Raw genomic sequence first — 25,884 nt, 5'->3', positions numbered from 1 at the left:
TGCAGGCAGCTTTTGCCTGTCTGGAGCTGAGCGAGCTCATCCCACCCGCTGCAGCGCGGTGCCTAAATTCCCCACGGGCCAAAACTCCTCTGCCCCGGGGCTCAGCTCGCACAGACACTTGAAGAAAACTTTTGGGGTTTTTTCACGCAAACCAGCCGCAAAAGCCGTATGTGGTGTGAGGGAGGAGGCAGCCAGGTACAATCCGCGCGTACCGCGCTGCCCTAGCACCAGCATGGGCTTCACCGGGGCGGGCCAGCCTCGGCACGGCTGAGGGAGGGACGGAGGCAGCGCGTAGGAAGGAGGCAGGGCTGAGGGAGGAGTGGAGGCAGGGCTGAGGGACGGGCGGAGGAGGGAGGGAGGAGGCAGCGCTGAGGGAGGAGGGAGGCAGCGCTGAGGGACGGGCAGGGGAGGGAGGCAGGGCTGAGGGAGGGAGGCAGGGCTGAGGGAGGAGGATTGAGCCTCGGCGGCTCCTGTTCGCTGCTGCCGCGAAGGGACGTCAGTTCCTGCCGCCGGCCCGCCGCCAGCATCGCCCGGCAGCGCCGCCGCCATGAGCCGCAGCTACAACGATGAGCTGCAGTACCTGGACAAGATCGACAAGAACTGCTGGCGGATCAAGAAGGGCTTCGTGCCGAACATGCGTGTGCGTGGGGACGGGGCTGGGTGCCCGGTTGGGTCGGGGGAAGGGGCGGGGGTCGGGGCGGCCCGGCCGGAGCTGGCCGGCTGACGGCTCTCCCCGCAGGTGGAGGGCGTTTTCTACGTGAACGATCCGCTGGAGAAGCTGATGTTCGAGGAGCTGCGCAATGCCTGCCGCGGCGGAGGTGGGTCCGGCGGGGAGCGGGGTGTGACCCCCTGACCCAGGGGTGTCACAGTCAGTCGGTTTGGAAAAGTCCTCTGAGACCATCGAGTCTGGCCCGGGACCGAGCAGCGCCGTGTCCGCTAGGCCATGGCAGCGAGAGCCACGGCCAGCCTTCCCTGAGCTCCTCAGGCAGTGACTGCACCACCTCCCCGGCAGCCCATTCCAGTGTGTAATCACCTTTTCTGCCAAGAAATTCCTCCTAATGTCCAACCTAAACCTCTCCCGGCACAATTTAGGGCTGTCCCCTTGCCCTGTCAGCGGTGCCTGGGGGAAGAGGCCGAGTGCTCTGGCCTCTTTATAACAGATTAGAGGGTGCTTTATAACGGGTTGATTCATAGCAGGTTAGAAGGTTTGTCGGTGGATGACTTCTCCTTTGCCGGTGTTTTAAACAGGCTCTTTAGAAAGTGTTTCATTGTGATTATCAGATTACTTTTTTTTCTTTAATCTTTTTCAGGTGCGGGTGGCTTCTTGCCTGCTATGAAACAGATTGGGAATGTGGCTGCACTACCTGGCATTGTTCATGTGAGTAACTGCTCTGAAAATCTGCTCTTTTTCTGTTCCCTTTTGCCCAAGATTATTGCTTTCCAAATGGGAACTCCATTATGAGAAGAGGTGTGGACTGAAGTTCTCAAGACAGTTTGTGTGTTAGGAACCTGTCTCTAAGTAAGGAGTGCTTGCAAGGGCAGGCTGCAAAACTAAGTTGTCAGAAAGGGAAGTATCCACTTCATTGCTTGTCTTTTGACGTGAAGCTTTTCATGCTGTTTCAGTTTTCTTGAGCCACCTTTCCCCACCGTTCATACTACCTGCATGTTGGTTTTGAATTGCTTCTGCTCTGGAATGCCTGGAGAAGTGTGGAGAGAGCAGGAGGTGTTGTTGTCTGTATTATTGTTGCTGGCGTGATGTGAGTCATGAGCCTTCCCATGCACTCAACACTCCTTTCCCTCATCCTGTGCCTTTCTGGAAGCAAGGCATCAGATATAATGATGCAGGAGGAAAATGCTTACCTGTGACTCTTTTCAAGAAGTGCTAAGTACAATGTGTAAATGATGCTTCTTGTGTTCAATATTGCATACATTAAGTAACAACAGAATTTTTTTTAATTGTCTCTTGTGGCAGAAGTTTTGAATTTATGGATGCAGTAAAAGGCCAACTGTCAGGCTGTTAAAATGCCTTAGGGGTCAGCCTAAAATGGAGTAAAGTAGAATAGTAACAACCTGCTAAAATAGGAATTTTGGCTGGTAGTTTGTAGAAGAGATGCTACAATCATCTGCATATTCAAATCTTCACTTTTCATTTCCAAACCAAGGATTTTTTTTGTGATGGCAAGGAGAGGCAGAAGAAGCAACTAATCGTATTCAAAAGTACTGTTCCCTTCAGTGTGTGGTAGCAGTTTAACAGATGTTGAAAAGTTCAATTTTCTGACAGCTTTTTGGGTGTCATGGGGTGTTTGCTTCGAGTGAGATCTGCTCTTTGCTTTCTTTGACTGTCCTGTAAGTGCAGGAGATTAGATCCTCACCTGAGTTGATGTGTTCACTCCACCTGCATCTGAACTTCCATTCTCTTTTTGGAATATTTGTTTGCAAATGTGACAATCACTGCCACACAGCAAAGTATAAACAAGGTGACTCTGCAGCATCGAGTTTCACAGAGCTTTAAAATTGCCTTTCAGAGATCAATAGGACTTCCAGATGTCCATTCTGGCTATGGATTTGCTATTGGCAACATGGCTGCCTTTGATATGAGTGATCCTGAAGCAGTGGTTTCACCAGGTAAGGATGACTGACCTCACCTGCTCTGAGAAATATCTGGGATGGCATAAAAATACTTTGCAAAATGGCAGGACTTTGCAGTACTTTACATACAGAACCAAAGCAGAAAATAGGAGAATTACAGGGAGTTAAGGGGTACTTAATTCTTGCACTTAGAATTATTATGGAGCAGGTAGTTACACTGAGAACATCTAAGCAGTGCAGGGAGAATTGCCCTTGTGTTTATGGCTTGGACTCATGATATCCCTCAGTATTTAAGAGAGAGCACAAGCCTGTGACTTTGGGTTTCATCAGACTGATGAAGAACTGGCTAGTTTCTTTAAACAGTCTTTGTAAACATCTTCTGAGGATATCTCTACACTTTTACTGGAAATGTGATCTTAAGATATGTCTGTCTTTTTAGTAAACACTCCAGATCTTTAGTTACTAATAGTCTGAATCTTTTGTGATTGTCATCAAACATGATACTTGTTTCAGTTTTGCTTTGATCAGTTTAAGTGTTCCTGATTGATTGAGACCCAAGGTCTCTTAGTTTGCTATCTCCCCTCTAACTTTAGTAATACCAGAATCTTCATAGTAAAGGTTGATGATGATCTTTCAGTATTATCTTTCACATTAGGCCGTGCTTTGTAGTGTTTATAAATAGTAAGAGTTAAGCAAAACAGCAAAAACTGAAGTTTAATATTCCTAGTAAGTATTTATTGCTTCTAAAACTATTATTTATTCCAATAAAGATTAAAAAAGACCTTGCTTTCAGGTACTTGCTTACATCAGGGAGCCCTTCTAAGATCTGTCACTTTTCTTTTGACCTTAGGCAGAACAGGAACATTCTCTCTACTTTTTGTGGGCAGTGTGTTTTATAATTTTATAATTGTGAGAAGTCTCTACTTCTCTTTGTCAGGTTGCTGGAGTAGCTTTGTAAACATAGAGCTCTGCAGGCAGTCATACAGCTATGTCTCAAGGTCTGAGGCTTCATGTAAATTTATTAAAATGAAGCTTAATGCAGTTCTGCTTTTTTTCTCCCAGTACTGTGTCACAAAAAAAGGAGTGAGATTACGTAATTCAGTACATGCTCTCTCTCATGGCTTTTTCTCCACTTGCAGGTGGTGTCGGATTTGACATCAACTGTGGTGTTCGCCTGCTGAGGACAAATTTGGATGAAAGTGATGTGCAGCCAGTGAAAGAACAGCTTGCCCAGGCTATGTTTGACCACATTCCTGTTGGTGTTGGTTCCAAAGGTGTCATCCCCATGAATGCCAAGTAAGAACTACTTTGTGCATACACCACTAGAGGGGACATCTCTCTGTTTTGTTAGGATGCAAGATTCATCAGCAGGAGACTTTTAAGAGAGAAAAAGTAATTTTAAAATGCTTTCTGTTCTTTCTGCATATGTGCTTTACCAGGACTGACATAATCATCAATGCACAGTCAGTTCTTTCTTCCCCCATTTAAACCCCTCAAAAGTTCTTGCTGGGTTCTCATTTCCTCTGACAGAAAACTTCCATGAACATAAAAGGATTTTTTGAAAGAGATGAGAGATAGGATAATAGATAGAAAATAAGATATTTCCCACCCAGCAAAGAGGAAAAGTGATGATCTATCAGAAGTTAATATATTTGTAGAGCTTGATTTTCATGAAGTATTAAGAAGTTGGACTTCTTGTTAGGACAGTCGGGGGCTAACCATAACATCATAGAGTAGTTTAGGTCGGATGGGATCTCTTGAGGACATCTCATCCAAATCCGTGCACAAAGGATGGCTAAATCTGAAGGTAGATCTAACAATAAAAAGGCATCAAGTTGCTCCAGGCCATATTCAGTGGAGTTTTCCAAGGATAATGATCTCATGTGGGTGTTTGGTAATTGCAGGGATTTGGAAGAGGCACTGGAGATGGGTGTGGACTGGTCTCTCCGGGAGGGCTATGCCTGGGCAGAGGACAAGGAGCACTGTGAGGAATATGGAAGAATGCTGCAGGCTGACCCCAACAAAGTCTCTTCAAGAGCAAAGAAGAGGGGCTTGCCTCAGGTAGTTATGTTTCAGCAGGGCTGTGCATGCTCCCAGGGTTTGAATGTAATGGTTAGAGATTAGTTCTCTAACTTCGTGTGTTTTCTTGAAACTCCATCTAGCATCTCTGGGTGGAGGCAGAGGTGAGATGGTGAGGCTGGTTCTGAATCATTCTTGACAGAACTGTCACAGAGGGGAATAATACTGGGCATGGCCAAGCTCCCTGTGGACATCAGGTTTTCATCTGTTAACACCTGGTACTGGAATTTATATTGGGTAGCATTTTCATGTCCAGATGTATTTTGTTTTGAAGAGATAGGCAAGTTACTGTTCAACTTCTGTCCTTGTTTGCTCAGCAAGTTAATAGGGGCAAGAAAAGATACAATAATAAATGGAACTAGCTCAAGAATCACAGCTCAAGAGTTGGATTTAATGTCTATATTTTATATCTCATTGCTCCTTGTGGAACAATTTGAGGTGACTGTACTAATGATACATTTGTAAAGCTTTCTTGTATGTTCTGGAACTTTATTAATTGGGGTGGTGAAAAATTACAGCATTTTAACTTCAGAATAATGTTATGTCCCAAATTTTCACATTTGCCTTGCAAATAAGTAATTATCTGTTACTGAGTTGAAAAAATTTGGTCTTGGAAACAGAATATCTTGTTTTAATCTACTGGAAAGTTTTAAGTACCTAATTAACAAGATGATGTAATTTCTTTGTGGGGTTATAACCAAGCATAAGACTATGTCTGCCTTGTCTATGCAAACTGAAGTCTCGATACTCTGTACTCTTCCCATCCTTCAACCAGGCCAAAGTGAGTTGGAAGAAAGTGGCAGCACAGTCTGTATCTGGATCGTAATCCTTTTGTTGAATCACAGTCTTGGTCCAGCAGCATAGGTAGTTACAAATTTAAACAAAGATGAAAATGATGATGCTACTGTGTTCTACTTCGTTCAGTTTACATGGGGATATTTTTTCCTCAAAAAAAACTAAACCAAAAAAACCTTGCTGTAGCAATTTGCCCAATTGCCTGTTCCCATAGCTCCCCCCTGTGCACCCAGAAGCTACATTCCCTGCCCTGTCTGATCAGTGTGCTGTGATTGGCAGCTGGGGACCCTGGGAGCTGGAAATCATTACGCCGAGATCCAGGTGGTGGATGAGATTTACAACGAGTATGCTGCCAAGAAAATGGGCATCGACCACAAAGGGCAGGTGTGCGTGATGATCCACAGTGGGAGCAGAGGGCTGGGCCACCAGGTTGCCACAGGTATGGTGTCACTGGAGTAGGTACCTGGAGTGAAGCAAACTTACAGTTTTCACAAAATTTTTCAAAATTTCTTGCAGTGCAGTTGTTGAGTGCATCCTGAATTGCCTGGTCAGGTGTTAATCTGTTTGCCAACAATTGATAACCTTCTGCCACTGATTTGCTTTTGCATTTGAGAAGCAGCCATAGGTTTGACCATTGAACAGATGAGTTCAGTTTTAGAATACAAAAGATAGACACCCATGTTAATCTCAAAAGACTGAAACAAAATTAAGAGGTCACTTGGATTTGCTGTGTTTATTTCCCAGATGCACTGGTGGCTATGGAAAAAGCTATGAAAAGGGACAAAATCATAGTGAATGATCGCCAGCTGGCATGTGCCAGGATTGCCTCTGCAGAGGGCCAGGATTACCTGAAGGGCATGGCAGCTGCTGGCAACTATGCCTGGGTTAACCGCTCTTCCATGACTTTCCTAACTCGGCAGGTAGGAGCAGAGTTGTCTCTCATGCAGATATTTTTGCTGCTCATCTGCTTTATCCTAGACATAGAGAACAAAGGCTAGTTGCAGTATTTAACTTAATTTCACTTTTGTGCTTCTTTAACTGTTTTTTTCGGGAGAGATTTGCACAAAGCTGCAGTCATGACAATCCATCTAAAACCTCAATATCACTGGATTGTACTTGACAGAAGCCACTTATGCAATATTTTTGAAAATGCCTTGAACTGGAAGAACAGGATACAAGAAAATTGGGGGGTTTGCAAAAATTGGGGGTTTTTTGTTGCTAAAGCAAATTTTTCAGAGTTGCAAGAATTTGTCTAGTTGATATCTGACTGAATTACAGCAGTAAGCTGCCAGTGGGCAGAGAAGCAATCTAGACAGTCCAATTCTATCATTCTCAGCACTGCTCTATTCAGTTCCACTGTGGCTGAATTATGATCTTGGTGTATCTCACATCCTGATTTGCTTTTTTTAGGCCTTTGCCAAAGTCTTCAACACAACCCCAGATGACCTTGACATGCATGTTATCTATGATGTGTCTCACAACATTGCCAAAGTGGAACAACACGTAGTGGATGGCAAGGAGAGGACTCTGCTGGTGCACAGAAAGGGATCAACCAGGGCCTTCCCTCCTCACCATCCTCTTATTGCTGTTGATTATCAAGTAAGTTGGGCTTTAGGAGGAGGAAATAGAAAGAGAATTCCGGATTAATCAGACAATTTTAGAGTCCCTAATAGGTACCTAAAGGCTGTGAGTTCATTTTTTAAGGTAACAGCACTGGAACCCTGTGGGATAGCAGTATTCTGCTTGTCTGTGTGTTAGATCTTTGGCACACTAAGCTCCTGCTTTTGCTCCACACCCACAATGGCTGGAAGATCATGAAAGGAAAGAAGTCCTTTATAGCTAGGGCAGGCTTCAGTGGTTTGCCTTGTCTGTCTGTTGGACACAAGGCTTTTGATCTACTGGTCTGCATCTTTCAGTGCAGTTAGTTTTCTAGAATCCTTGATTCCAAGCACCTGAGACAACCAGGGATGCCCTGAGGGAATGTTAATCTGACCTCTTTTTCTGGAGACATGGTTTCTCTCCAATTTCTATTGAGTTTTTCCAGGTTTTTCTAATGAATGAATACTTTGCATCCACAGCTGACTGGACAGCCTGTTTTGATTGGTGGCACAATGGGCACCTGCAGCTATGTCCTTACTGGCACAGAGCAAGGCATGACTGAGACCTTTGGAACTACTTGTCATGGAGCTGTAAGTCAAGAAGTTATTTCAGGAGGGGGTTGGAATGGGAATGTCATCCAGAGAACAAAGGTGTTCAAGGGTCATCCAATGTGTGATTCTTCTGTTGGTCATACAAGCAGAGAGTAGCCTTGCCTGTAGTCCCTGCCCAGGAGGTCTGCAAGGTAGAGGTCCTCTTTGTCCCTCACTGAGTAGTTTTGACTACTTCTGCAGGAAGTCTAGGGGATAATGGTTTTTATAAGGCAGATGTTAGGATGAAGATGTGGAGAATGAGCTCCTTTTACCAAATTGTGATGTCTCTGAGCTAATGGGAGGGGTTAACTGTGCTGAGGCTGTCTACATAAAGCTCCTCAGTAGTTAGAAGGTATTTCCTCCCCTGTTATTCCTAATGTGAGACAATGACTGAGGAAGAGAAGTATCTTCCAGTAAATTCCAAGTCCTGAACACTGTTTGGTTTGGGTAAAAAGACATTTGCAGACTGGTATATTATACTCATGGAACTTCCCTAGCCATCATAGCAGAGGTGTGATTTTGCAGGAGCCCATGACCTGTAGTCTAAATTAATTTCCTGTATAGAGGTTCACTGTGCTCTGTGCTCTGTCATTCTGTGTTTGTTATAATGTAATAATGTTTTTCTTTGATAAGAAAGAGTTGTGTTTTTCCAAAGTGCTACAAAAAATAGAATAACAAAACTGTTGCCTAGGGTCGTGCACTGTCTCGAGCCAAATCTCGACGTAACTTGGACTTCCAGGATGTACTGGACAAGCTGGCTGACATGGGCATTGCCATCCGTGTTGCTTCTCCCAAACTGGTCATGGAAGAAGTGAGTTTCTTCATTATCTGAGAAGGAAAAGGGGGTCTTGCTCCTTGGCTGAATGACCCTTCCTGACCTGATTTTTTGCAGTGCGAAGCGATTGCCAGTACTCTAAATATGCAACTTGTGTGATTTGTGATAGAGCTGTCAAATTCTTTGGAAAATAATGTGAAGTGTTCTCTATTATAAAAGCATGCTGAAAGGGGAGATGCCTGATTGACAGGTTTCAGGGGGTATGTCTTTTGCTCTTCTGTCTGGTGATGGGGATAATTGCTATCTTCATGTGAGCATTTACAAAAGTAGTTATGTTTTATGGATTTTCTCCTTGAATGATGTTCTCCCTGCTTTAAGTTTACCTTACACTGCAGCTTTCATGTAGATTAGTAGCAGGTTGAAAGATCCTCTTTTAAGATGAACTCCTATATGTGCTCAGGAAGAGAACTCTGAATGGTCAGAAAACTTTGAATATTATGACTTCGAGTTCCTCTGCATTAACATGAGCTTGCTGTCACTAAGGGGCAGTGAAGATAAAACTTAAAAGGCTATCTGTGAAGAAGAAGTTGGAGTCACTTCCTACTAGATAATGAGGCTTGACATTCTCACATGCAGGGGCACTTATTATCTGAAAAACTGAAGTAAAATAGCTAACATTTTATCTGAAATATTATGAGACCTTATTTGGAAAGCTGAGTGTCTTACTTACAAATGAGATTTCTTAGATACATAAGGTGGCCAGATTCTCAGTGTTCACCTACTTCTACACCCTCTATTTATATGTTTATTTTTCTGAAGAATGGATTTCAAAAGCCTATATCTTACTTCCTGCGACTATGGATTGTTTATAGTTTTGTCTTTTTTTCTTCTTTTTTCCCCTCCAGGCACCAGAGTCTTACAAGAACGTGACTGATGTGGTTAACACCTGCCACGAAGCTGGCATCAGCAAGAAAGCCATTAAACTGAGACCTATTGCTGTTATAAAAGGCTAGGAACCCACAAGGCCTTACACAAACTGACTAGAATTATCATCTTCCCACACCTCTTGGACTCTGTAGGATGTTCAAATACCACATTCCTGTTCTGGACCCAGTTAAACATACACCTATTTTTAACCACTCCTAGCCATAATTCATGCCCCTCCTCCTCGTTATATGGCGTTCTTTTCTTGTGAGGAAGGGGAAAGAAATAAGTAAGTCTTGGTTTTTATATGCAGTTCCTCCTCCATTTCCCTGCTCAGGCAGGACTTCAGACTTGCCTGAGTTGTCACTTCACTGCTGTGCTGCAAGACCACCTCCATCAGTGAAGATGGGCTCTGAACCAGACCTGCTGTCCCCACACCTGAGTGCCTGGAGCTCTTGCTGCATATGGAAGTACTCTGACAGACAGGGTATTGCACTCGTGGGCAGGGAGAGGCTGCCCTGTTTGCAGGTCCCTTTGTGCATAGTCCCTGCTGCTGCATGTTTTGTGGCAACTGGGTGAGAAGGCTTGAGCTGGGAATGCTCTCCCACTCGGGTTGAGAGGGACTAGCTAGACTTGAAGATACAGTCTTACCCCAGCCTCTTCCTTTAACACAGCACCTGGTGTACTTGGCTCAGGACAAGCAGATATCTCACAGGTTTATGGAAAAGCTGAGTAGAACTGAGTATGTTGCCTTGAGAGGTTTTGTTTGCCTAGTTAAAGTTGTAACTTAATAATTTAGAGATGTGCTAATCCAACATTTTAAGAAGCTTTAAGCATGTAAAAGTTGGGTTGGATAATGCTGCTCACTGTGTCCCGTAGCTCTGATTTACAGGAGCCCAATTTCAGGGTCAGGCCCAATACGATGGGACTTACAATGTTTTCTTTATCTTCATTACCCAAGGCTGGAGGGGAAGCTGACCATCCCCACTGGATCATTTTGGGGATTTCAATAAAATGGGAAGATGGACATGGCAGTGTACCTGTGTCGTGTTTGTTCTGTGCACTTGACATTTTAGCCACATACGAGCTTGAAACGCGTTTTGTGACTTGCCGTGATGGATCTTGCAAAGGAATGTGCAGAATTTTTGCAGGACACAGGAAGGGCAATGCAGAGCTGCTTTCCCAAGTTATGACAGCAGTGGGATGGCTGTGACTTGTCACCTGGCTGAGCAGGGGACAGCGCCTGCCTGCAGGGCTGCATGGCAGCACAAGAGGGCAGCTGCAGGGAAATCACAGCCCAGAGCAGCAGTGGAGCCCTGCCAAGGACTCGTGTAAGGAGAGCACACAGTGATTGATGGCTGCAGTGCCTTTTGATGAGACATCCCTTCAAGTTCAGGATCTTAGAAGGCATAATGGGATTTCAGTGTCGTAATCACTTTGTTCTTACTGGTTTCTTAGGTTCAAATACTGTGTTTGAGCAGGTTCAGAAGCAGCACATGTACTTACAGTCACTGCTGTGAGTTCTTGTGGGTCTGATCTTACAGTTTCTTGTTTTCCCCTGCTTCCTCCAGTGCAACAGGTCCAGATTGCCATTTCAGAGGTCTGAGACACACTTGCTGAATTTAAAACAAAAATAATTTCACCCCCAAATGTGAATTAGCCTCCAGTGACTGAAAGACAGATTGGTCTCAAATCTTCTGCAGAAGTGTATGTTCCATGCAGAGGTTTCTGTATAAATACTTTATCTTCTTTGATGTGGAATATAAGGGAACCTTTTAAAAATTCATATTTAAAAATAAGAAGTGTTTCACAAACAGAGTTCTCCTTTCAACTTTTATGAATCCTTCCTATTAAAGGACAAATTGAAGTTTTTTACAAGCAGAAATCATGAGTACCATGGAGGTGCTGTCATATGGATGGGATGTATGCCTAAAGTCCTCTGATCATCAGTGTTTATGCTTCAGCATTCAAGACTGCAAGAAGTGCTGTCAATTTTGGTTTCCTGTTGCAAAGCTATTGCTAGTTTGGGTCGTACACTGTGCTGTACGGAGTAGAGTGCTGATTTCCTAACCACCTAAAAACAAGGAAAAATGTAAGATGTCTCTTACTTCTTTGTTTGAAACTGGATTTTTTTTTCCAATTCAGGTCTTTTTTTTTTTTTTTTTTGTTTTGCAAACAGGGCTGTCCACCAGCATTTTTTGTTTTGCATTTTAAAAAATAAATTATACAAAGTGTTAGGTAGGGAAGGCATTCACATTTAGGTGTTGACATACAGGTGGATTTTGGCAATGCCAAAGAGCCTGTGTGATTATTGAACCATCTCTGCTTCATTGAAGATTGCTGGGAGCTCAGAAGTATCTCTTCATGATGCACTTTCCCAAGGGAAAGCAGAGCCCAGCAAGGTGAGCACCTGCTGTGCTCTCTGCTGTGGTCTATTTGCACTGCACTGCACCCCTCCCTGCTTGGGAGCCTGGTGGCTGACGTTTCTCACCTGATGTCACGTTTGGCACCATCCTAAGTCTCTTGGGATTTCTCTTCCCTCTGCTCTTTCCTCTCCCTGCTTTAAGCACAGCTCTGCACACACTGCTTCCCCCTACGCTGGTGGTCCCAGGCTGGTGTTGTGGCCCAGGAGGAACAAGTGATCTCTGACACATCTCTGGCATCCCCACTCTCTCCTCCATTCCCCTTTGTTCCTCTCAAATATAAACACACTTAGCTGGCCTCTTCTCCCTCCACCTCCCCAGTCTTCAAAGCGATCAGACAGAGCAACATCCCTCCTGCAGCGTGTGCCAGCATGCTCCCTGCTTGCAGTAAAGCTTCAGTGGAGCAGCAGGCCCTGCCTGTACCTGGCATTAGCCTTGCTCTCCTGAGCCCTGTCCTAGCCCCAGGGGTTTTGATCAGCAGCACCTCTGGTTTCCTGTCTGGAAGGAGGGCAGTGGGAGGTGTATGGTAGAAAAGCAGGAGCTCTGCAGGTCCACAGCCAGGGAGGTACTGGGCACAGTGCTTTGTCCCCTGCACCAGGGCAGAATGAAGAGGATGATAACCTCCTGGCACTCACAAACACCAAGAATGATGTGGTTTCTGGTGGGGCTTTTGTTTGCAATATGGAGCAGGAGGGTGGGGGTCATGCTGAGTGTGAGGTTGGTACAGAAATGCCTCTGCTCTCCCCAGGCAGGTGTGCAGCTTGGTGTCCTCAGGCAGCCAACCCTCGTGGTGCTGAGCACATCCCCAGCTTGCTGCACCCTCCTTCCCAAACCCCAGGAGACTGCTTTGGGTCATGTTGTATGTATAAATTCAAAAGCCAAAATAATCACAAGTCTTAATTGCAGAGATTGTGACCAGGAAAGGGAAATGGAATCATCTGCCAGCATTTAATTTAACATTTACTAGCTTAGTAAGAGACGCAGGGGCTGGGCTACCCTCACATGCTGAGGTGTTTGAGTCAGCCTTGTTTTGGAGTCTGTTCCAGCAAATCACCTGGTTACCCAGCTCTTAGCTCTTAAGAATTATAACCTGTTGGTGCTTTTAACCTTAAAAAGAAAAAAAAATTTAAAATCTTGGTTGTTTTATTTTTGACTCATGCTTGTTATTGTGGTGCTTTATGTGTCATTCACAGACAAGTTACCAACCTCTAAAATCATAGGCAGGCTGATGAATTCCTCCACTGTTTCCCTGCCAAATGTTTAACCACATCTTGGATGAAGAAGAAAAAGGTATCATTGTAAATTATTCTTTCCCTGGAAGGTATTTATACTGTAGCTGTCGCTAAAGGGATTTTCTCCACCTTTCATAGGAGTGTTTTTGTCAGGCAAATACAGAAAGGACCACGACAAGCACTTCCTCCTCCATTTTGAGCTTCTGTGTATTTTGAGTCCAGCCCAGAAAGGACTTTGTCCATCTTCTTCCTGACACAAAGCTGTGAAGCCCTTTTGTGGTGGAAGAACTGAGCCCTTCAGAGGAGGGGAAAATTCCATGCAGAGAGCCCTGTTTGCCCAGCCCAGGCCGTGGGGCTGTGCTGGCAGGAGGGCACATTCAGGTGGGTGACATGGGCATGGCCTTCCCAAATCCTGTTAGGTTAGCTCAGAGACATGCAGGCTGCTGGCTGCTCTTCCTGCCAGACCCATGAGCTCTTCCATTAATGGTCAGTGGATGAGGCAGAAGTTTTACCTTGATAGAGAAACATGAAGTCTTGTTTGTGCCAATATTGATTTCCTTGTCTCTCAGGCAGAAATTCCAACAATCTGATAATTATCAATAGCAGCCAAGAGCACCATTGCTGTCTCCTTTCCCCCCTGCTTTTCTGGCAGAAAGTGAATCCTCAATCACAGACGGGTCTCAGAAAAAAAGGTTCAGCTTAAGGCTTAGACATTCAAGTACCTCATAGATTTGTCCAGCCTGTACCAAGTCACTTCATCTTCCTATGTTTTGGTGCCCTATCTGCAAATGGGAATAAAACCCACTTCCTTTAACCTCACTTTTTATTGGTCTTTCCTATTTAAATACAAATCTGTGATGCAGGGACCAGGTCCTTCTGCACCTGCAAGTGCTGCTGCTCATAGCAATACCTCTCAGTGGAGCACAGCCTTGGCTGGGCCATGCTCTGGGTAAGCTCTCTGCTCCCGAGGCTTCAGTGCTGCTGGAGGAATGGATGAGTTCATTCCTGTCACTATCTGCACTGCAAGTAGGAGAGGCTGTAAGCTGTTCAGAGTTTCAAGTAGTCACTGCAAAATTTAGAGTAACTTTTTCATTGTCTTCTGGCCAGAACACAGAGCCTCTGAGCCAGAGTGTAGAGTTCAGTGTTTGTGATTGCCTAAATTCCTCTGTGCTGATGTGAAGTGCTGAACATGCCAGCTTGATTTTGCCACTTTTGTGCTAAGGGACAGAAGCTGAGAGAGCATCCAGTTTCTCTCTCAGGGTGGACCAAGGACAGGGACAGTGTTAGCCTGGTACTTTCAGTCAGGAAATATTCAGCAATGCATGTCAGCACGTGGGGTTTCATTTCACTTTACTTCACACTTCACAGTCCTACCCGAAGAACTTCAAAAATCTGAAGATCAAACCAAAATACTGCATGTCAGGGAAGGAAACATTTAAGGGAGGCCTTTGGTTCCAAACAAAACCAAACAAAACCCTTATGGATCAACCAGAAATTATTTTGTCCTTCGGCTCCTCATGTTTGCCATGGAAAGAAGCCATTAGTGTTGTGCCATGGGATGAAAGGCTGCATTCACCTGGGTTTGTGTTCAACCCACCTTTCCCAGCCCCTGGTGGATCCCTCTCCCCCTCCCCATCTTTGGTGACTCAGCCAAAGAATTTTAATCTCTGTGGTCTGTCTGTAGTTGTAAAATATAATAGCAACGGAGTTGGGCTTTTTTATCCCCAAGCCACGAAACTGTTGTCAGAAGAAATTGATATACACCAGTGAGGGGAACAAAGTGCTGCTGGGGAGGATTTGACTCAAGACAGCACTTCAAATGGAAATTTCCCTGTTTGAAGTGGATACATCCTTCATCCCCACACCTTTCATTTCTGCTCTGCTGCGGGAGCAAGGGAGGCTCTGCTCCTGCTCTGGCTCTGGGCTGCAGAAGGTTCCCATCCCCTGGATGTCCTCACAAATGGCTCCTTGGGGTGAAGGACTCCTTGGGACACACCTGAGCTCCTGCCCTGCTGCCCCAGGGCTGCCAGCTGGGAGCTCTCCAGCCTGACTGAGACACGGGGCTCTGTCCACAGAAACACCGAGCCTGTCCCAGGCACTGCAGATCAAATCACAGCCTCTTCCCCTTCCTTCAAAAACATCTGAAGCCTAAAGGAAATAGATCAAACATGTAAATTTGAACTGAGATTAATTATACATTTGTAACTGGAGGGGGAAGGAAAAAAAAGCCATTAAGGTTTGTCTGCATGAACTGTGCCTGTGGGGGTGTTTCTTTGTCTTTGCATGTGATGATACTCCATGAGATATCAGGCCTGGTTCCACCAGATCTCTGGAAAAGCCTTAGAGGCTTCAGGAGACTCTGCAAATGTGTTTCAGCAGGAGGCAGACAAGGAGAAGGGAAGTGTCTGCATTGCCTCCTGAGAGCACTGGAGGAGCCTTTGTTGAGTGGCTGGAGGCTACTGCTCAGCTCCCCCCTTTCAAACAAGTATAATTATCACTTGGATAGGCTTCAGGACACAGAGGGAGCTGCCAGATCTTTCATGAGGAGGTAAGTTTGTCCCACTGAATCTAGGATAAAAAAAATTGGGAAAGAGGGATATAATTTAACCGTCTAAGTGTTGTGTTACATCCATAATATACCAGGTGGAATATACTCCCAGTTCAGTCTGGTAGCCTGGTTTGTACACCCCTTCCCTTTGGAGCATTTGTGTTATAATATTTTTATGTAAAACCTGGCTGAAATGAAGAGGCACTGGAAATTTCTCTATGAAACCTATTCTCCAAAGAGCTCCATCCCAACGAGTCTTATTCAAAATTAGCACCTGATCTTCAGGAATCTCAGCAACTCTTCAAACCTTTTGAACCTTTTTTACCCTGCCCTACAAACTCTCTTTCCTTAAACCTCTCCAAGTAAATTTTAAGTAAGTCTAATGAATTTCTTCTCACACATTTAATGGTGTGAATGCCTTAAGCCTTCATATCTGCTAAGTCACTTTCCTAATTGTTGCAGTGAAGTCACTGTCAAAATTGGAGCATATGCTGTTGAACTTTGCTCTCAGTATTAAACGTTAGGGCTAGCTGAAAAAAAGGGAATGCTTGCAGAAAAAACAAACAAAATCTGCCTCTGTTTTGTGGGCATGGCTCAATACAAATATATTTTTTACATTAATTCCAATTATATTCTTTCAAACTGAAAATGGCCTCATTTACAGATTTACATAATAAAATTTTTCTTATCTCTAAAACTTGCTCCAAGTATAAAATAAAATACTTCCTCCTGATGATTCCTGGACACAGATTGCTGCTGCCATGGTCACACCTGAGTCACAGGTGATCTGTTTGCCCCACACAGATCTGTGCTCAGCCCTGCATGCCAGGCTTCATTGCTGAACTCTTAATTTATCTCTTGCAATGAAGAACCATGTAGGAAACTCACCCATGGCTTTCCTAGAGGTGCTGTTCTTACCCCATGCCTCAGCCATGGAAAGTCTGGCCAGAGACCCCACTTTAGACTTTGTTCTTGGGAAAAAATAATCCTGAGACTGTGAATGTGCTCTTAGTGCCACCTTCCCAGTCAGCCTGTGGGGATGAAGCCTTGGGATCCTTTCCCAACATGTCAATAGGCATCTCCTCTAACTCAACCTAAACCCTTTTTCCCAGCTGTTCCTGTTCAGCTTTGCTCTGCAAATACCTGCTCTGCACGATGCCACACTGGCTGTGCTGCTCTCACCTGATCCTCACTCTGCTCGACTCTCTCCTGCCCAAACAGCTTCTGACACCCACAGACACAACAACTGTGTGAGGTTTTGTGGTGATTATTGTGATGAAATAACCTAAACTGCAACTTTTTCACCAAAGATGCAAATGTTCAATGTACTCTTTAATCTCAGTAAAGATTTAGTAACCTAACTATGATTTCAGTAAAGTTAGCAGAATGCTGAAAGGGTTTTGTCATAAGTAAATTTAAAATGTCTAAATGCAACATGTTTTTCAATCACAGAGCCAATTAACTTCACTTGCCTCTGAAGGCACTGACCACTTGTACTGCAGAGCAATTCTGTTTCAATTCAGAGCTGTTTCATGGCATTGCTGCTGTTTTGTCCTTTCAAAACAAGCTCCCCCAACATGTGTAGCTCCATCTCAGTGCCCTCATGAAACTTGCTTTTAGTGAAAATCAAATCAGCTCCTAACTGAATGAGCTTCTCAGACAGGATAATATAAACACCATTTAATAACCTTATGCTTTATGGGCTTGTTAAGGCAAATGGAAATTTTAAAGCTTTCCTAGTGCTGCAGAATGCAAAGCTATGGAGCACACTGCACATAAACAGAGGCAGATTCCTTGCATTTGTCCTGCTTGTCATGCTGGCAGCTTTGATCTGTTCTAACAGGGCCTTGGGATCTGCACCACCACTGGCACTGGGGCATTGTCCCTGCAAACCAGGGCTGCAGCACTGCCCAGCTGGGCTGGGAGCAAACTGCTGGGCTTGGGGGGATCAGGGAGGAGAGAGTGGAGCAGGGCAAGGCTTTTCCTGGCTTTTTTCCTGGCTTCATCAATGGCCTGTGTTAGCAGGGGGATGCTCATGGCAAGGAGGATGCCAGTGAGATTGCTGTTGTGAGAGACTGGCAGAGAGATTTATTTGTTCCTTTTGTCCCTGCCACCCTCCCTGTAACTGTAATATAAGGGAATGGAATGGAATGGAATGGAATGGAATAGAATAGAATAGAATAGAATAGAATAGAATAGAATAGAATAGCAGAGCTGGGTAATTTGCAAGGGAATGTTTATCTATAAGCACAGGGGTGCTTCCACTCATTCAGGGGACAAGAACTGCAGTGAGCTCCTGGCAGCACCACAGCTGCAAACAAATCCTTTAAAAGCATTACAGAGCAGTCTGGTGGTATTTTCTGGTGGGACAGGATCTCCTGGTGTTCCCAGCACAGAGGCAGGAGGAGGGGCCATGCTGTTGTTGAAACAGGGGCAAAACCCAGTGCTGAAGAAATCTGGGTTTATCCCCTGGCTCCTGACAGCAGGTGGGGTGAGCACTGCAATCCTCCCCTCGCTGCCCAGACAGAGCACAGCCTGCTCAGCACTTTGATAAGAAATACACTTGGAGGTATTGTGCAGTGATGAACATGAATAGGTGAATAAGAAGTGATGGGAGGCAAATAAATATGTGTCTGAGGTGCAGGCAGATATATTTAGTTGGATGGGGGAAAGTTGGGGTTTTTTTCTTCCAGGAATTAATGCTCCCCAAAGATGTCATGCCTAATTAGATCCTGTTTCCCTTGTTTCAGCCATGCAGCTGATATGGTATCAGAGTGTTGCACCTCAAAACCACTTTCTTGTCTCCCTTCCCTCTTCCACTCCTGTGTTTCTACCTCTGGCTTATTTCATTTCTGCATTTCACAGTTTATTATCAGTTTCATTCATGAAGCCCCAGTGTGCTTCAACACCTCTGGGTGTGGGGATGCACACATCACCTCTGCATGAGTGATCCCTTGGGATAAACCCTCTGCAGCTGAGCCTGGAACTTCTTCAGTGCTTTTTGCATTTAAAAAGCTACAGCAAGGGAGCAGCCTAGCATAGCAGAATGCTGCAGTAAAGAGAACACATGAAAAGATGTGGAAATTCCATTTATTTGTAACTACTTGTTCTCCTTGTGATCTCAGTGCAGATGGAAGAGATTGATTAGGATTCAGTGCTGACATCTTATAGCCCTGGAACACAAAAATCTGCTAGGTATGCCCAGAACCACACCAGATCAGAATAAAATCAAGGGGACAAGCAAGCTGCTTTGTGAGCAGCACAGTAGATGCAGCTTGGCTTGGCTTTGTCCTATATGAGCTCCAAGGCTTCACTGCCCACTACCTTCCCCATATTTTCAATTCTTCAGCCTCCCACAGACCATTCATGTAGCTTTACCCTCCCAAATAATAATTTTTTAAAAATCCTTCAAAATACTTATTTTTCCTACCTGGTCCCAGCAGAAGAGGCAAGAGGCACACATGTGCTCACAGCACTCTGGTGCCCAAGGCTGGCTGACCATACCATGGGTCAGTGTTGGCTTTCCCCTCTGGAAGGACTCCAAATTGGCACATTTTAGAGTCTATTTATCTACTCTGGAGCCACCAGTGCTCATGGACTGTGTAAGAATTTCATGTCTTCGAGACCTCTGTCTCCAGTTGTACCAGAAGTGAGCTGAGGTGTCTCTAAAATTTTCAAGGAGGTCTTCACTGCTCTCATTTGCTCTCTCAGCAAGGACAACTCTACCACTGCTCTGTCAGTGGATATATTTACAATAAGGTAGAAAGGAATCATGTAAGAATCACATGGGAAATATATGAGTGAGCATTTCTAGTGGATTTTTACTTACAAGCACACGCTCAGGCTGATGGACAATGGTGCTCCTCTTGCATTTTCAGAGCTTCCAGGTGTGGAGCAGGACAGCCTCACAGAAGATCTGGGTGCAGCTGCAGTCTTACCATTTTGCTGCTCCAAATTTGCCTAGAACAAATTTATTTCTACTCTAGCCATCTCTCTATATTCTGAGGGTTACTGTTGGTACCACTGCAGAGTCTCCAAAATGTTTTGGATCTTGTTTTGCCTACTGCTTAAGTATGCTAGAGACAAATGTTTTCAAAGATACTTTTCTTTTTTCCTTTTTTTTTTTTTTTGTCTCTGTGTGTGTGTGGACATTCCCTGCTCATTTATTCCAGTGAGATAAATCAGCCCTGATTGCTTTACTGTCTGAACATGACTTTTCTCTAGTGCCTCCTGCTTTTCTTTGGCCACATTATTGACACTGGGTAATATAACATGAAAGGACTGTGGATGGGCTTTTACAAAGAAATCAGCTAAATAGCTATTAGAGGATTAAAAGCAAAACCATGGCCGGGATAACACATCTTTAAAATGCTGATAATATCAAGGAGCAAATGGATTTGTAATTTAATGGCAGAAGAGGGAAGACTTCAGATGTCTGGTTTTTTCAGATTTGATAGAAAGATTAAAGTGTTTGCTTTTGGTGTGCAAGAGTTGGATAAAGCTGCAGCATGGTTGCCTACAGATAGCAGCAGTCATTTTTCCTTTAAATAGTAATTGTCCCATGTGGAGGGAGCTCTTCTGGTCAACATTTTTATTAAAACTCCAATTTTCATAGTGACAAGTTGGATCACTGTCTGCTTTAAAAGTCTGATAATGATACACTTTAGAGGCTTTGAAAAAAACCCTTTGTCTAGACAGAAACAGCTTAAAAAAGCTTTTGAAATGTGTCATTCACTTTAAAATTTGCTGATGCCTGGACAGAAACACTGATCCTTATTTGGGAAATCTTCTTTTCTACTTCCTTGTGCTAAAACTGTGCAAGAGGTTTGTGTAATAACAGGAACTGTGAGATATAAAAATGTACAATTTTCCTCAGGAGAGTGGTTTGGTCTGTGACAGATTTTTCCCACAGAAAGAATTTCCTTTTCATCCAGAAATTAATTTTTTAAAAGAAAATTAAATTACAATACATGTAGCATTCTGGAACGTACCTGTCATGCCCAGAAAGTAATGGTCATTCTGGCAATTCTTATTTTTAGTGGTTTGGTTTGATTTGGCTATTTATTGTCATTATATGGATATTAACTGCTTTTTCATCTTCAGAGTGCTTTCCAAACAAGTATGTTTCACAGAATTTGCCTCTGGTACTCTGAGGGAGTGTATGTTTTTTATAGATAACAAAGATTTAATCTCTGCTTTGAGGGAGAAATGCAATTCAGGCTTACTCACAGAATTACCAGCAGCAATACCACATTTCCAGAAATCTCAAAAGTGAGTCAAAGAGAAAGAAAGGTTGAATCTCTTGCCAGAGAAGCACAAAGGAAAGAAGAAAAGCCAAGAAACAATAGAACCCAATCAGACATTTGGACCTCTACCTTGCTGTCCTCTTCTTTCTTTATTTTCTAAATAAAAAAATTAGTTATATAGGTGGCAGTTCATATTTACTTCCTTTCCATTTTCTCTGTTTTTTCCTGAAAATCTATTATTCCTGCAACCAGAGCTGTCCTGTTTGTTATCAATTACAAGTGACAAAGACACAGCCAGGATTAATTACATTTTTTATTTAAAGGAAATTTATGGACACATTTTGAGGTATTTGATGAGTATTTGTTCTTATTAATATATGAGTATTTTTTCAGGTGTTCAGTCAGCATGATATGAAGGAAAGACAAAAAGATACAAAACCATTTCATCAACATAAGGCCAAAAAAGCAAAAGTTTGAAAGGTGTGTGGAAAGTGGGTGGGTAAGAAGTTTATCCCATATTCAGAATGGGATTTAAGCACATAGCTAAATGTTATTTAAATCTGGCCTTGGAGAAAGGCAGATTTTAGAGCACATTGGAGAAAAATTCTCATTTTAAGTAGATGCAATCCAAACTAAAATATTCCACAGATTTTGAGGTATTAATTTTAAAAGCTGCATGCTTTGAAAAAGTAATACAATATCCTAAACAAAAGGAGAAATACCTACATTTTCAAGCAGATGTAAGCTGATATATTCAACATTTTCCTTTTTGTACACTCCAGTGTCTAACCACTAAAGGTTATATTTCTAAGCATATCATTTCTGACCTGCCAAAAAGACACAGTCAAACTATTTTGTCCATAAACTCAGATTTCAGAAAAGTAGGGAAAAGGCTGGCAGCATTTTTGCAGTATCTTGAGAGAAGCTTTGCTTTTTGAATGTGTAGTTTTACAGAACTCTGTTTCCCTCTTCCTAGCATCGACTGGAATGAAAGTGTCCAGCTTCATTTCCCTAAAAATTATCCTTAGGCTAATCACCAAAATACCAGAGTCCAATGTATGAGCTATTTCTTTCACTTTAGAAGATGCTGTAAAATAAATTAATTTCCAAATATAGCCTTGTTTTTATTTGAAAAATTGTTGTTTCATAAATAGAAGCATTTCTGTGAGTTTTCTGAAACATTTAGGGAAAGACATTTTATCTAAACCTTACCTTCCCCAGTGTTTCCAATGCAGTGCATCTCAGGTTAGCAGTCAGGAAAAACAGACAATAAAACTCACTGGACAAAGCAGGAGAAAGGGCAGGGAAGGAATGGATAAATCCATTTCCTGAAATGGATTTATCTGGTTTTACTGTCTTGAGTGAAAGGCAAAAGAAAATAGAACAGAATAAAGTAGAATGAAAAGTAGAATTAATGAAAAGCAGAATGAATGAGAAGTAGAATGAATGAAAAGTAGAATGAATGAAAAGTAGAATGAATGAAAAGTAGAATGCAAATGTTGCTTCAGTTTAACAGTCCAAAAGAAGCTCAGTAACACAGCTGAAGCAACCTGAGAGATACCTCTTTGCTTACAAATCACATCTAAGTTTTATACAGTAAACATTTAAAATCCTTTGACAGATTGAAAATACCTTTTTCCCCCAATCCATTTTCCTCTCCCTGATATTAATTTCCATCCGTAGAAAAGGTTTTAAACTGTTTTAAACTGTTTTCCAGCCCAACTAGAAGCTGCCTGCCTGCAGAGAGAACCCCTAGCTGCCTGTGTCCCCAAGCTCAGGACACCTAGCAGCCTGTGTCCCCAGAGAGGACACCTAGCTGTGTGTCCCCAAAGAGGACACCTAGCTGCCTGTGTCCCCAAACTCGCTGTAGGGTGAAGATGCTGGCGAAGCTCTGGACTCTCCATCGCTGTTGCACTCCCGCAGGCCAGCAGCGCCAGGAGCTGCAGGAATTTCCTTGGCACAGAGCGTTCCCTCCCTGTCAGAGCCCACGGGCTGGCAGTCCAGCAGGCCCTGCAGGTGCTTGATGTAGCTAATGGCAGCTCGCAGGGTCTCCACCTTGCTGAGGCGCCGGTCGCTGGCCTCCCGGGGCAGGTGCTCCCTGAGGCGCGCGTAGGCCTCGTTGACACAGCGCACCCGCTGCCGCTCCCGCTCGTTCCTCTTCCTGATGAACGCCGGCTCCAGGCAGTAGTCATAGATGCCCAGGTACCCAGGAAATGGGATGTAGGAGATGCCAGCTGCGTGCCCGCTGTGGGCTTGCTCCCAGTAGGATGGGTCCAGGGGGAAGGGAACCCCGAAGGGCTCTCTCAGGGGTGTCCCATGGGGCTGCAGGCAGCTGTTGGCCAGGGACTGAGCTCCTGGGAATGCAATCCTCTTCAATGGTTTACCATCATTAGCCAGGGACTGAGCTCCTGGGAATGCAATCCTCTTCAATGGTTTACCATCATTAGCCAGGGACTGAGCTCCTGGGAATGCAATCCTCTTCAACAGTTTATCGTCGTTAGGCAGGGACAGAGCTCCTGGGAATGCAATCCTCTTCAAGAGTTTATCATCGTCCTTACTGCTGTCCATGCTTCTTTTTCTCCTCACCAGTGGAGTTCTGGTTTCTGAATTTGACTTCAAAGTTATTAATCCAACATTTGTGTAGGTACTCTGCCCCACAGGCTGCAGTTTCCTCCTGTGGTGTATAAAAACTCAGATCTCAAAGCAAGGATAACAACTCATGAGGTCCGCAGTGTGCCTGGAAAGCCTTGTTTTTAGAGGTGTAGGATGCCAGTTAATGTACAGACAGGTTTTGAGGACCATCACTCCACAATTTAAACCCTTCTTTTCCTGTGATCTTCATATTTCAAAAGATAATAAGAGGGTTCCTGTGTATTCCTTTTCTCTCCACTTGAAATTATGACCAGAAGAGTTGATGCCAAACATAAATAATCTTCCAGGCTCTAAACACTTCTCATGTATTGTAATCCATGATATCGTTTGATATAATTGTCTCCAAAAGATGGGTAATTTGCAAAGTTTACAGGGATCTTCAAAGTTTTGGCAGAACTCCTCACTTTCAGGAACCAAGGATCTTCTGTCATCTGAAAACTACCCAAAGGCTTTTCACAATGAAATCCAAAAGACAACTGCAAGCTTTGTTGTTTCGCCTGCTCTGGTCTAACTGAACCAGCTCACAAGCAGTTTGCAAAACTTATATGGCATATCTGTAGCTTTCTGGGGAAGCTGAGACATCTTCAAAGCAAAGAGTGCTCTCTTGTGGTTGCAAGTCATGTCAGATCAAGAATGTACTGCGTGCAAGCATAAGAGGAAAACTGCTTTCTTCGCCCTAGGAGAGGTTTTTTTTAAGAAGTGTGAGTTTCACAAGCTGAACATCAGCATTTTCAGAAAGTTTGCAACGTTTTGTGTGTTTCTGCTCATTGTAGGAATGTGCTGGTCATCACTAGGAGCACCAGCCTCAGATAAACAAACACAAAGGTGATGCCCCGATAGCCCCATAGCTATTACTAGATGTTTACACAGAAATTGGCTTACCTGATGGACTCTACACACTGCTTCAATGGGGGAGCTGAAAACCCCTCTTGACCCTGCCAGGTCTGTGCTGTGTCCTTCAGTTTGCCTGCAGCTTGCCAAAGGACAGAGGTAGAAAAAGACAAGTACTTTTGGCAGTGTAACATCATAATGTCCTTGTCTGTGCCTTTCCTCTAAGATACCCTGCTGTGTTAGGACCTTCTGCACCAACTCAATGGTCTTTGACTTTTCCCACATTGTTGTTCAAGAGCTCCGTAGTTACAGTTTTTTGTTGAAACCAGGTTTTCACAGTTAACTGAATTTCCTTTTCCTGGCCACCATCAGTTTGGGGAGTTGAAGGTTTGGTCTGGGAGATTTGCAGGAAGGGACAGACATGAAAAGGTACAGGTATGTAGGCTCTACTAAAACTGTTCTTTTGCTCAAAGTGAAAGTTTCCACCCTGTTCATAGTTTCGTGCCAAACTGCCTCAGAAGTGTGAGTAACTGAAACACAACATTCTTCACTGTGAGAAACACATCTATGTCTCTGCTGAGTTAGTAACTAGCAGCTATGATGTGAGTAGCATGTATTTTCCAGTCAGCCTTTGTCTCTGCTGGCCTGTTCTGCAGCTTCAAAAAAACAGTGGTAATCTTCAAAGTATGATCAATGTACCATTCCAAACATGAGTGAGAACAACCCTGGACTTCAGTTTATGTCAGGGGTAGAATCAACACCAAAATCACTCATAATCCAGAGAAAAATTTACTGGGGAATGCCCCATGGTATGTACAGCTTATTTCAGATCAAATAAGTGAGAGTATTTCTGCCTTTTAAAAAATCTTTGGGAACAGCTGACCAGGACTGACTTTTCAATATCACCTGCACTCCATTGTCCATTGTCCAGAAATGTTTTCAGAAATGAATGCTTAAAGGAAAATAGCTCCTTCACTATAGCACTAGGGTAGGCCAGGACTTCCAGTTTTCTTAAAACAAGGAGGATGTTGACCTCTGAGCAATACCTGAAGTAGGAAAAGGCCATTTGATCTGTGTTATCATTAGATTTAAAACGCTGCTCTCTGGCAGTATTGCTGTGAGGAAATGGAAGCATGCCTCTTGGGGGGCTCAGCTGCCAGATCACTTCACAGCTCTCCATGACCTTGCCAGCAGGCTGGCCATGTTCAAAAGGCAGGGTCACGTTTCAATTCTGTCATGCAAATAGCCTGTGCCCTGCTAGCAGACCTCTTTTCCATGTTTACTGTAAATGCAGGCCACCAGCACTTCCCAGAGTGACAGAATTGCACCTGTGCTAAAGATGTCTGCTCTTCTGACAGAAAAATCCACGTTGCTAATCCTTTAGAGAAACACATGAAGAAAAATTACAGGTAAATGTTAATTGTTGACCTGCATTATTGAAGCTGATCTCATATCAAACGGATTCTGAAGTCTGAATTTATTTGTGTGCAAGAGAACCAAGAAAACATGCCACAGGCTTTTGATGAATGTGGTATCTTGTTGACAACCTAATGTCACTTGCTGGGAAAGGGATTTGCCCCTGGGCAGAGAGCCAGAGCAAG

General features: G+C 43.8%; 2 protein-coding genes across 3 annotated transcripts; one reads left to right on the top strand and one right to left on the bottom strand.

Annotated features, from left to right (window-relative positions):
- The first annotated feature begins 425 nt into the window (after positions 1–425).
- RTCB (RNA 2',3'-cyclic phosphate and 5'-OH ligase) lies at positions 426–10,385 on the top strand. 2 transcript variants are annotated; one of them, XM_085049696.1, is made up of 12 exons: positions 426–640; positions 740–818; positions 1,311–1,378; positions 2,526–2,625; positions 3,729–3,885; positions 4,494–4,650; positions 5,743–5,902; positions 6,208–6,383; positions 6,874–7,062; positions 7,542–7,652; positions 8,344–8,463; positions 9,333–10,385. In XM_085049696.1, exons 1-12 carry the CDS (start codon positions 548–550, stop codon positions 9,438–9,440), a joined length of 1,518 nt encoding a protein of 505 aa, XP_084905822.1. In that variant the 5' UTR covers positions 426–547; the 3' UTR covers positions 9,441–10,385. The 2 variants fall into 2 exon arrangements, with proteins under 2 accessions (XP_084905822.1, XP_084905823.1); XM_085049697.1 differs by lacking the exon at positions 740–818 and having other exon boundaries at positions 503–640.
- Positions 10,386–22,639: 12,254 nt separating this feature from the next.
- On the bottom strand, positions 22,640–25,677 carry ASCL4 (achaete-scute family bHLH transcription factor 4). Its single transcript, XM_085049231.1, has 2 exons — positions 23,286–25,677; positions 22,640–23,132 (listed from the first exon to the last, which is right to left on the bottom strand). Exons 1-2 carry the CDS (start codon positions 23,366–23,368, stop codon positions 22,640–22,642), a joined length of 576 nt encoding a protein of 191 aa, XP_084905357.1. The 5' UTR covers positions 23,369–25,677.
- Between the last annotated feature and the right edge of the window lie 207 nt (positions 25,678–25,884).

This window comes from Lichenostomus cassidix, chromosome 1Ab (assembly GCF_008360975.1).
Source record: "Lichenostomus cassidix isolate B80296 chromosome 1Ab, HeHo_3.0, whole genome shotgun sequence".
Lineage (NCBI taxonomy): Eukaryota > Metazoa > Chordata > Aves > Passeriformes > Meliphagidae > Lichenostomus > Lichenostomus cassidix.
This window is presented reverse-complemented; position numbering and strand designations above follow the sequence as displayed.